The sequence below is a fragment of the Sapajus apella genome, unplaced genomic scaffold, assembly GCF_009761245.1.
Source record: "Sapajus apella isolate SASKATOON/1434 unplaced genomic scaffold, GSC_monkey_1.0 scaffold16, whole genome shotgun sequence".
Taxonomy (NCBI): domain Eukaryota; kingdom Metazoa; phylum Chordata; class Mammalia; order Primates; family Cebidae; genus Sapajus; species Sapajus apella.
The window spans coordinates 16,723,136-16,735,369 of NW_022436956.1; the positions used below are offsets into that span (position 1 = coordinate 16,723,136).

The window sequence follows — 12,234 nt, forward strand, 5'->3', positions numbered from 1 at the left end:
AAAGGTTTTATTGTTGAGCTTTCTAAATATAAATGCATTCCTCATCAATTAATTTATGAGACTTCCTTTAATAGATTAAGGATTCACAGCTCCTTTCTCAACATATTCTAATTACAACAAAGGTAATAAACTAGGAGACAGCAGAAAAACCATGTTTCATTTTTCAAATAATGAAGTATATCAAGATGGTTTCTTAGAAAACAAGACAACATTCAAGATAGACTGGTAGTCAAGAAAAAAAACGTAAGAGGAAACTATCATGAAAGAGTTGTGAATCAACAAAATAAAACTCCTGCCCAGAAATACATCAAAAGATTCCTTACCATTGTGGTAGACTTGAACCTGGCCAATCAGAGGGCTTTATCAATTCTGAAAACCTCTTCTATCCCACTTTTTAAAAAACGCTTTTGGTAGATGAGTAGAAGCAGCAGAACAGAGAAGAGTCCCAGCACTGCTGCTAACTTCCCTGATCCACAACATATCCAAAGAACTCTCAAATTGGTTATAAATCATTACTCATGTATTTTATGGACATGAGTCATCTATAAACAAAAAAAAAAAAACCCCAGATGATCTCTAAAATTCCTTTCCGATATGAAGTTTCAAGACTTCATCACATGTTAAAAAGAACACTGCTACTGTCTGAATAGCACACATACTGGGACACTACTGGCTAACCGCCCCCACCGCCCCCAGCTAGAATGGCAATACCACCCCTATTTAAGAAAAGAAAAACTGTCAACTTGGATGTTTGAATTAGATAATAATATATGATGACTCTTAAATGAGACCCTAATGCTAGCACACATCACAAGCTAAGTCAATGTCAAAAACCAGAAACAGGCCGGGTGCGGTGGCTCACGCCTGTAATCCCAGCACTTTGGGAGGCTGAGGCGGGTAGATCACGAAGTCAAGAGATCAAGACCATCCTGATCAACATGGTGAAACCCCATCTCTACTAAAAATACAAAAAATTAGCTGGGCATGGTGGCGCGTGCCTGTAATCCCAGCTACTCAGGAGGCTGAGGCAGGAGAATTGCCTCAACCCAGGAGGCAGAGGTTGCGGTGAGCCAAGACCGTGCCATTGCACTCCAGCCTGGGTAACAAGAGTGAAACTCCGTCTCAAAACAAACAAACAAACAAACAAACAAAAACAAAAAACCAGAAACAGCTAACAATATCATATTTAGCTTGAGTGTCTATCCACATAAAGTCAAAGAAAACCAGATATGAAGTCAGAATGGCAGCACAGATGGGGAATGCATTTTCATCAAAAGATATATAGCCTTCTCCTATATAGAACTGAATTCTGCAAGCCATTAAATGTTATTTCCAGTGAGTGTCTTCTCTTAGGAAACTGCTTGTAAGTCTAGAATTTCAAGACATTCTAGATATTTTGTTGGTGAGAATAATGACAAATATTGCTAATTTTCCATTTTTAAATTTTAATACAGCCTTTCAAGAATCAGGTAAAAATGTTTCACATAGTGCCAATATTTTGTTTTTAGTTCTTTGACAACAGTAGACCAAATTTCCTCTGTAAAAAATAATAGCCAATTTATTCCCAAAGACTTATACACTACCACATAACACAAAATGTGTAAATCTGAGGATGCTCTTAGTAGGTTAACTTCAGTTTGCCTACCAGGTGTCCCAGTAATTCTATGGAAACCTACTTCCCATGCCCCAAGTAGTTCTCAGAGAGAAAGAATAAACCCAATATGGCCTGATTGAGAAGAGTCCTATAAAGTAGTCTGGCTCATAAGCCATTTCCTACTCCTAGTATGGTAGAGCATCCTTTACATGAAAAGAAGGCAAGGGGAAGCCACAATCTCCTAACAAACAAAACTTAAAGTCACCATGCACTTAATTGGCCGTACCTGAAGGAGACCTTGTGGGACTTCGCACTCTGACTTCTTCATCTGAGCCAAAACCTAAGAATTGCTCATCCTACAACAAAGGAAAATTATTTTAAAATCAGAATAAAAAATGTGAATACAAACATATCCCAAAGAAATACCCAGAGGAGACACAAATGAATATGGAAAATTTGCCTTTATATATTAATTATCATTATTCAAATGGATACTATAAAATAATATTGAAATAAATGGACCCAGCCATACAGCTTTATTACAGACAAATAGGAGCTGTGTAGTAACTGAACAATGCATTGAAATGTCATCTTGGGTGTATAGTAAACAGAGGATAGTCCTAAATTTCAAACTATAGATACAGCCCAAAACAATTAAAGGACAACTTTAAATCAGGTAAGCAATTAAGTATAATGTCAGAAACATATAGCCCCAATACAACAAACAAATGCTTTTCAACAAGTATTTAAGTCTACAGACACATAAGGAATAACATAAACAATATAATGATCTCTTGCCTTCTATATATTAATAGAGACTGAAAGTGCCATAATTGTCAGTTCCTTAACTCAGGAATTGACATTTAGATGTGATTTCTGTACATTTGAGATCCAGAGATTCTCAACATGCATTTTATGGCATCATTTTAAAAATGCCTGTGATAAGAGACTTAATGGTGGGCAGCAGCATTTGTGAAAGGGATCATGAATTGACCACATATAGGATAAAATCATTTCACTAAAACTTAGGGAAATATCCTATTTTCAGTTATAGTTGAAAAAGACAAAAAGCAAAATCTTCCGCTTACCTCTAATTTTTAACCTGCTCCAAAAAAAAAAAGGAGGGTTTGTTTAACCTATTTTGGACGAGTTCTCAAGAAAGATGGTCTATTTAAACAAACTGATTAACAGAAATTCAACGATTCAGAGATTGAGTTCTTTCCAGAGAGAGACAAAGAGGGATAGAATTTCAAATTCCAGAAACAAAATCCATATAAAACAAGAACAAAATAAGGAACGAAGAACAAGCGTTCCGGAACCTCCAATTTATAGTGGTAAGTCCCAAACTGAGTTCCAATGAGAAAAGCATTGACATTTGCCTCTCAAGAGGTAAGATCACATGTATGAGGACAACATCAATGAATTTTCTGAAGGATTAATTTCTCAGTTAATTTAAAACTAGAGTCAGGTGCTAACTGGCTTAGCCACTTTTCAACCATAACTATATTAAAAGACATACATAACTTTTAGGACAAATTAGCAGGTTCATCTCTTAAATTTAAATGCTTCAGAGGAGCAAAACATTTAAGGCCTGGCCTTTGCATACTAGGCAACTGAGAGACAAGTCTTACTGGCATCTAAAAAGGCTTTTGCTCTGAGATTATTAAGAATTGAAGTATTGGACTATTTAAAAAAAAGGCTGAAATTCTCCTCTTCAAAGGGAAAACCACTTTTTTTTTTTTTTTTTGAGACAGTTTGGTCTGTCACCCAGACTGGAGTGCAGTGGTGCACTCAGCTCACTGCAACCTCTGCCTCCTGGATTCAAGCAATTCTCTTGCCACAGCCTCCTGAGTAGCTAAGACTACAGGCACCTGCCACCATGCCCAGCTAATTTTTGTATTTTCAGTAGAGACAGGGTTTCACCATGTTAGCCAGGTTAGTCTCGAATTCCTGACCTCAAGTGATCTGCCTGCCTCTGCCTCCCAAAGTGCTGGGATTACAGGTATGGGGCACCGCACCCAGCCATGAAAAAGTATTATAATTCAAAGAATGTATGAAACCTAAATTTAAGGAACACATACTACTTTTTTTTTCTTAAAAATTACATATTTTGCCCATGCTGGTCTTTAATTCCTGGGCTCAAGTGATACTCCTGACTCAGCCTCCTGAATAGCTGGGACTACAGACATGCACCACCACGCCTGGCTTACTGGAATACTTTCAACAGTTTCTTCTTTCATCATTAATTTAAATTCTTAAAGGTAAGTTCTTTTTTGTTGTTTTTGAGATAGAGTATTGCTGTGTCTCCCAGGCTGGACTGCAATGGTGCCACCTCAGCTCACTGCAACCTCTGCCTCCCAGGTTCAAGAGATTCTCCTGCCTCAGCCTCCCAAGTAGCTGAGATTACAGGCATGTGCCACCACATCTGGCTAATTTTGTATTTTTAGTAGAGAGGGGCTTCTGCCATGTTGGCCAGGCTGGTCTTGAACTACTGGCCTCAAGTGATCCACCCACCTCGGCCTCCCAAAGTGCTGGAATTACAGGTGTGAGCCACTGGGTCTGCCCAGTTCTTTTTACTTAAAAAAAAAAAAATTAAAGTAAATTATTACTGTGAACATTATTTGTGAATAAGAAAAATTCTCTTTTGACCAACACGATAGCTCACACCTATAATCCCAGAGCCTTGAGAGACCAAAATGGGAGGACTGCTTGAGGCCAGGAGTTCAAGGCCAGCCTGGGAAACACAGTGAGACCCAACATAGTGAATCTTTATTAAAAAATTTAATTAGCCAGTGCTCATTCTGTCACTCAGGCTGGACTGCAGTGGTATGACCACGGCTCACTGCAGCCTCAAACTCCTGGGCTCTACCAATGTTCCTGCCTTAGCCTCCTGGGTAGCTGTGACTACATGTACCAGTATCTGGCTAATTTTAAAACTTTTTACAGAGATCGGGTCTCACAATGTTGCGCAGGCTGGTCTCAAACTTCTGAGCTCAAGTGATCCTCCCACCTTGGCCTCCCAACTTAAAAAAATCTAAAAATAATTTTAAAATAAAAAAATTATCTTTCTTCATCTTAAAACAAGTTAGGATATAACTAACCTAAGACATGTGAAAAGTAACCCCAAATAAATTTCTGGAATCATTTTCAGGATTTACACTTGTAGGTTACAATGTTACCGAAAAGGCAAACCAAAACAAAACAAAGCCAAAACTCCTAACAGCACAATTAATATAAAATCTTATCACAATAATGAAATTCCATACTGTTAACTTTTAAAATGTGCTTTCAGACAGAAAAAAAAAAGACATTAAAAATAGTAACTCTAAAATATATTTTTAGAAAAAAGGCAAATAAAATAGGCAATGGCAAATCACCTCAAATGCTATAAAAAACAGAAACAAAAAAATCATAGAATATTAGAAATGTGGAGAGGGCCAATCCAATCTTCTCATAAGTGACACCAGTGAGGAAAGTGGTGGATGAGGGCAGAGAAGGCTTGGTTTAGGGTCTCAGTCTGGCTCTCTCAGGCTATGTAATCTTAGACAAGTCACTTACTATGTTTATCCCGCAATTTCTTTTTTATTTGGCATTGTAAGGAATAAATAAAGTAATTTATGTGAAATCAGTTGGAAAGCTACAGGCAACATACATATGAGGGGACTTCAAAAAGTTCATGGAAAAATGGAATTAAAAGATAAAAATTAAAAATATAAATTTTATTTCTCAACATAATCTCCAAAGTCAAGACACTTTTGTAAGCCATGATACCAGCCATTTTAGCCTATCCCTAAAGAACTGGGGGTCCTAGGAACTGAAACATTTTAATGCAGTCTTTTTTATATTATTAACTGAAGAAAAATGGGTGCCCTTCATAGATTTTTTTTTTTGAGATGGAGTCTCACTCTGTCACTCAGCTGCAGTGCAGTGGCATAATCTTGGCTCACTGCAACCTCTGTCTCCTGGGTTCAAGCGATTCTCCTGCCTCAGCATAGATGCTCAGCCTCCTTCACAGATTTTTAAGATTAGGAAACAAACAAAAAAGGCAAAGAAGCCAAATCAGCATACTTAATGATTTCTCATCAGAATTCTCACAAAATTGCCCTTGTTTGATGAGAGGAATGAGCAGGAGCATTGTCATGATAGAGCAGGACTCTCTGGTGAAGCTTTCCTGGGCATTTTTCTGCTAAAGCTTTGGTTAACTTTCTCAAAACGCTTAGCCAATGTTATCATTCTTTGGCCCTCCAGGAAGTCAACAAGCAAAATGCCTTGAGCATCCCCTGCAAAACTGTTGCCATGACCTTTGCTCTTAAACCAGTTGCTTTTGCATTGACCGGACCATTTCTACCTCCTGGTAGCCATGGCTTTGATTGTGCTTTGTCTTCAAGATTGTTTGGTAATGCCATGTTTCATCTCCTGCTACAATTCTTCAAATGCGGGCTTCAGGATCTTGCTCCCACTTTTTTATAATTTCCGTTGAATGCCCTACACTTGTCTGCAGCTGATTTGGGTGCAATGGTTTTGGCACCTATTTGGTAAATAGTTGTTCAACTTTTTTTGAGACAGAGCCTTGCTCTGTCACCCAGGCTGGAGTGCAATGGCGCAATCTCAGGTCACTGCAACCTCCACCTCCTGGGTTCAAGTGATTCTCCCGCCTCAGCCTCCCGAGTAGCTGGGACTATAGGCGAATGCCACCACACCCTGCTAATTTTTGTATTTTTAGTAGAGACGGGGTTTCACTATGTTGGCCAGGCTGGTCTCAAACTCCAGACCTTGTGATTCACCCGCCTCAGCCTCCCAAAGTACTGGGATTACAGGAGTGCGCCATCGCGCTTAGCCAACTTTAGTTTTTCAGTCAGAATTGTGTAAACTGAACCAGTTGAGATGTCTATGGTGTTGGCTATTATTTGTACTGTTAATCATCATTCTTCTTCAATTAGGGCATGAACAAGATGAATTTTTTTCCTTGCAAACTGATGTGGACAGTCTGTTGCTATAGGCTTCATCTTCAACATCATCTCGTCCCCTGTTAAAATGAGCTATCCAATTATTTATTTGGGGCATTAAGCATTAATGATCTCACCATTCTTCCATCCAGCTTCACCATAAATTTAATGTTTGTTTTTGATTCAATTTTTAGCCATACTTATGTTGCTCTGACAGGGGCTCTTTTCAAACTGATGTCTTATCCTTGTTAGTGCCTCAAACTACATCCTGTTCAGACATGTTATGACAAGTTAGCGCGAGTTTATTTTGGTGCATAAAAAATTTTGAAATTCTGCAGTTTTTTCATAATATGAATTTTCCATGAGTTTTTTGAAGTCCCCTCATGCAGTGGTTCTCATTGTTGTGTTTAAAGAAAATAAAGCTCTAAGAGGTCAAATGACTTGCCCAAGATCACACAGTTAGCTACAAAAAACCTAAGTGTCTAAACTGGCTGTACAATAGTCTTCTTACCATATATGTACAATATAAAACAATAAATATTTAAAGAAAGTGATTAAGTTGTCTATAGTACAAAAAATTGCTATTCTTTTAGCTACTATAAAAGTCACATGATGGCCATTTTCAGATCCTTCAAGTTTCTAATTAATTCATTCTTTTCCTGAATTATACTCATGGAACAGCCTGCTTATCTATGCATTTCACAAAGACATCTAGGGATTTCTCAACATTTAACAGGGGACCACATTGCTAAATACATGCATTTTATGCTACAATGACTGACAGCTCAAGCAACTATATATACAATAACAGATAAAGTATTCAACAGGTAATAAAAAGTTATTAATCTTTAAAAAAAAAAAAAAAAAAGGGATGGGTTGCCCTGGCTCATGCCTATAATCCCAGCACTTTGGGAGGACAAGGTAGGAGGATTGCTTGACCCCAGGAATTCAAGACCAGTCTGGGCAACATAGCAAGACCCCATCTTTATTAAAATAAATAAGTAAATAAAAATAAAGGTAAGAGATCCACACTGGTACGTTCATTATTAACAAACTTAATGGCCATTTTTTTTTTTTTTTTGAGACAGAGTCTTGCTCTGTTGCCAGGCTGGAGTGCAGTGGCGCAATCTCGGCTCACTGCAACCTCCGCCTCCTGGGTTCAAGCGATTCTCCTGCCTCGGCCTCCCGAGTAGCTGGGACCAAAGGCACGTGCCACCACACCCAGCTAATTTTCGTATTTTTAGTAGAGACGGGGTTTCACCATGTTGGCCAGGATGGTCTCGATCTCTTGGCCTTGTGATCCGCCTGCCTCTGCCTCCCAAAGTGCTGGGATTACAGGCGTGAGCCACCGCAAGCGGCCTATGGGCCATTTTTATATATTTCAAACCTTTTTTTTTTTTTTTTTTTGAGACGGAGTTTCGCTCTCGTTACCCAGGCTGGAGTGCAATGGCGCGATCTCGGCTCACCGCAACCTCCGCCTCCTGGGTTCAGGCAATTCTCCCGCCTCAGCCTCCTGAGTAGCTGGGATTACAGGCACGCACCACCATGTCCAGCTAATTTTTTGTAGTTTTAGTAGAGACGGGGTTTCACCATGTTGACCAGGATGGTCTCGATCTCTTGACCTTGTGATCCACCCGCCTCGGCCTCCCAAAGTGCTGGGATTACAGGCGTGAGCCACCACGCCCGGCGGTACTTTTTTTTTTTTTTAAAGACAGGGTTTCACCATGTTGGCCAGGCTTGTCTTGAACTCCTGACCTCAGGTCATTCGCCCGCCTCGGCCTCCCAAAGTGCTGAGATTACAGGCGTGAGCCACCGTGCCCGGCCCTATTTCAAACTTTTACAAAATGTACTATATAATCCTAATTGCAACGTGTTCCAAAACAAGAGTATCACTGAGCTGTCAGGCAGTTTAACTGTCAATATTTAAAGTTTCTAAGTACTTTCCAAAATGACAGGAAGCATTAATTTGTTTTCCTTCTGATCTTGTAGTTGGAATAAGGAAAGAAAAAAAATAAGTAGTCAAAATGAACTATACTTTTACCCAAAAACTTTCTTTGCACTTGAAATATTGATTGATTTAATGAAGCATGCTTTAAAAAATAAGTACCCATTGTTTACAGACAGCTTAGCCAAAAACAAAAGCTGTCATTGTTATGTGAAAGAGCTCTGGTCTTCTAACTTTGAACTTCCAAGCCTATGTAAGAGCCCCCCCACCAAAAAAAAGTAAAGCCAAGTTGACAAAACACTGAGAAAGACGGCTACAAGAGGGTGTGGCAGCTGGCACCGTGGTTCACACTTGTAATCCCAGCACTTTGGGAGGCCGAGGCGGGCAGATCACCTGAGGCCAGGAGTTTGAGATCAGCCTGGCCAACATGGAGAAACCCTGTCTCTACAAAAAATACAAAAATTATCCAGGTGTGATAGCACGCACTTGTAGTCCCAGCTACTTGGGAGGTTGAGGCACGATAATTACTTGAACCTGGGAAGTGGAGGTTGCAGTGAGCCAAGAGCTTGTACCGCTGCACTACAGCCTGGCTGATAGAGTGAGACTTATCAATCAATCAATAGATTAATAAAAAGAGGGTGATGCAAAAAAGTCCTCCTTGTTGCACACACTGCACTATCATTAGCAATAGGCTTCTCATCTTGCTCCATTACCCACCTTTAAACATATGGGGTCAGCCGGGCATGGTGGCTTACACCTGTAATCCCAGCACTTTGGGAGGCTGAGATGGGCAGATCATCTGGGATCAGGAGTTTGGGACCAGCCTGGCCAACATGGTGAAACCCTACCTCTACTAAAAATAGAAAAATTAGCCAGGCACCTGTAATCCCAGCTACTTGGGAGTCTGTGGCAGGAGAATCGTTTGAACCTGGGAATCAGAGGTTGCAGTGAGCCGAGATCGCGCCATTGCACTCTAGCCCGAGGTACAGAGCAAGACTCCGTCTCAAAAAAATAATAATAAAATAAATAAAATAAAATAAAACACATGGGATCCCTGGAGGTTGGAAACAAGGTAAAAGCATTGGCTTCCCAAGGATTTAAACTTACCTAGAAATCAAAAGACTAGGGTAATATGTGTACAAAAGAGACAACAAAAGAAGCTATAATTAAATCCACATTTGGCATTGTGGCATCATAAACCTGGACAGCCCTGAAGAGAGGGTACAGGAGACATCATGTTATACAGGACTAAGGACTCCTGGGAACTGGGCCCAGGCAACCATTCATCACACATACTTTTCCTTTCGACATGGCCTACTCTGATGAGCACAGCATTCCAAGACAGTATAGCCACAAAACCTAAACCTTGCTAACACTGACGTCCTTGGAGGCTAGATCACCAAGGTTTCATTTTCTTACCAGCAAAAACAAAAACACCCTTGCCAAGGTAAAATACTGTTAAATCATATTTAGCTTCCAGTGATTAAGACAGCAAAATAAGCTATGTAATGTCACTTCCTAAGTGAAATCTAATTGTAAAAATAAATATGTAGAATTTCTTTCTGACTCCTACATCTCTACTCTGGGGTAACCAGTTATTTGAGAACTTCCAAGCATACCTATACCAGTAAATTCACCTTACTCATAAATATCTTAATATTTAGAAATTTTATTTTAGTGGCAAAATTTTAATTTTTTTTTTTTTTTTTGACGAAGTCTCACTCTGTTGCCCAAGCTGGAGTGCAGTGGCGTGATCTCGGCCACTGCAACCTCCACCTCCCAAGTTCAAGCGATTCTCCTGTCTCAGCCTCCTGAGTAGCTGGGATTACAGACACGCACCACCATGCCTGGCTAATTTTTGTATTTTTAGTAGAGATGGGTTTTCACTATATTGGCCAGGCTGGTCTTGAACTCCTGACCTCGTGATCTGCCTGCCTTGGCCTCCCAAAGTGCTGGGATTACAGGTGTGAGCCACCGCGCCTGGCCACAAAATTTTAATTCTTTAGTGGCCGGTTATATTTGTGAGTGATGAAGCAATAGGAATATTTCTCCCACAAGAGAACCTAAGTGAACCCCAAATAAGTATTACACATAATGTTTGCATATAAAATATAAGGCATATTAGAAAAATACATTAAATTCTGTGTTTCAAGAAATTATGTACTACTAGGACAGCTTTTCAAACAAAGCAATATTTAATTCATTTTTTCATTCAAAAAACATTTATACACTTGCCCCAGGACTGTATGTTCCAGATACAAAGTTGAGTAAGATAGGATTCCTGCTCCCAAGAAGTATCTAAGGCAAAGACAGGCAGTGTACAATTTCAGCCTTTCTTTTAAAAATCAGTCCCATTAAAATGTCACTAAAGAATAGCCAGGCACGGTGGCTCACACCTGTAATCCCAGCACTTTGGGAAGCTGAGGTAGGTGGATCACCTGAGGTCAGGAGCTCAGGACCAGCTTGGCCAACATGATAAAACCCTGTCTCTACTAAAAAGTACAAAATTAGCCGGATGTGGTGGTGCATGCCTGTAATCCTAGCTATTCTGGAGGCTGAGGCAGGAGAATAGCTTGAACCCAGGTGGTGGAGGTTGCAGTGAGTCAAGATTATGCCATAGCACTTCAGCCTGGGCAACAAGAGTGAAACTCTGTCTCAAAAAAAAAACAAACAAACAAAAAAAAAACCATGCATGGTGGTGTGTGCCTGTAGTCCCAGTGACTTGGGAGGCTGAAACAGAAGGATCACTGGAGACTAGGAGTTCAAGGCTGTGGTGCTCTACTATCGCACCTGTGAATCCACTGCACTCCAGCCTGAGCAACATAGCCAGATCCTGTCTCTAAAAAAAGAATGTTACTGAAGAATAAAATACTACATAATTCATATTCCAGAATAAAAAATTTACTTAAATCTTGAAGGCTGGGTGTGATGTCTCATGCTTACAAACCTAGCATTTTGAGAGGCTGAGGCAGGTGGATTGCCTGAGCTCAGAGAGTTCACAACCAGGTTGGGCAAAATGGTGAGACCCTATCTGCATTAAAAATATGAAAAAATATATGGGTGTGGTGGTGCATGCCTGTGGTCCCAGCTACTTGGGATGCTGAGGTAGGAGGATCCTTGAGCTTGGGGACAGGTGGGGGTGGGAGACTACAGTGAGCCAAGATCGTGCCACTGCACTCCAGCCTGGGTGACATGAGTGAAACTCCGTCTCAAAAAAAAAAAAAAAAAAAATTAGCTGGGTGCGTAGTGCATGCCTGTAATCCCAGCTACTCAGGAGGCTGAGGCAATATTGCCTGAACTCAGTGGGTGGAGGTTGCAGTGAGCCAAGAGTTCACGCCACTGCACTCTAGCCTGGGCAACAGAGAGAGACTCAAAAAAAAAAAAAAAATTCTTTTCAATATATCGCAGTCAGCAAAAATCACCCACCTAGAGTTCTTTACCTGCCAGGCTAAGATGGAGGCTACAGAGCTACTTTGAGAATTTCTCTATTGAACAAGCTCGGATACTCCTGGCTTCAGATGAATACAACCTAGGACGACTCCGCTCATATCCTCACCTTCCTTTTCTAGCAAGAGACTCCTAGGCACTTCAGATGATTAAGTGGTAGGCATCTCAAACATGCCCTTTAGCAGCTGTATCTTAGCATTCTTCTGTTTCCAAAATTTTTAGTCTTAAGAGTTTGAAAGGCCGGGCGCGGTGGCTCACGCCTGTAATCCCAGCACTTTGGGAGGCCGAGGTGGGTGGATCAC

The 12,234-nt window shown here is 40.4% G+C and overlaps 1 protein-coding gene across 8 annotated transcripts in view; it reads right to left on the reverse strand.

Moving 5' to 3' along the window:
- KMT2A (lysine methyltransferase 2A) overlaps nt 1–12,234 on the reverse strand; it is a 93,982-nt gene that overhangs the window by 56,734 nt on the left and 25,014 nt on the right. For all 8 annotated transcript variants that reach the window (XM_032285321.1, XM_032285319.1, XM_032285320.1 and 5 more), the window contains one exon: nt 1,881–1,950. In XM_032285321.1, coding sequence (XP_032141212.1) covers nt 1,881–1,950 — 70 coding nt within the window. The remainder of the gene's footprint in view (nt 1–1,880; nt 1,951–12,234) is intronic.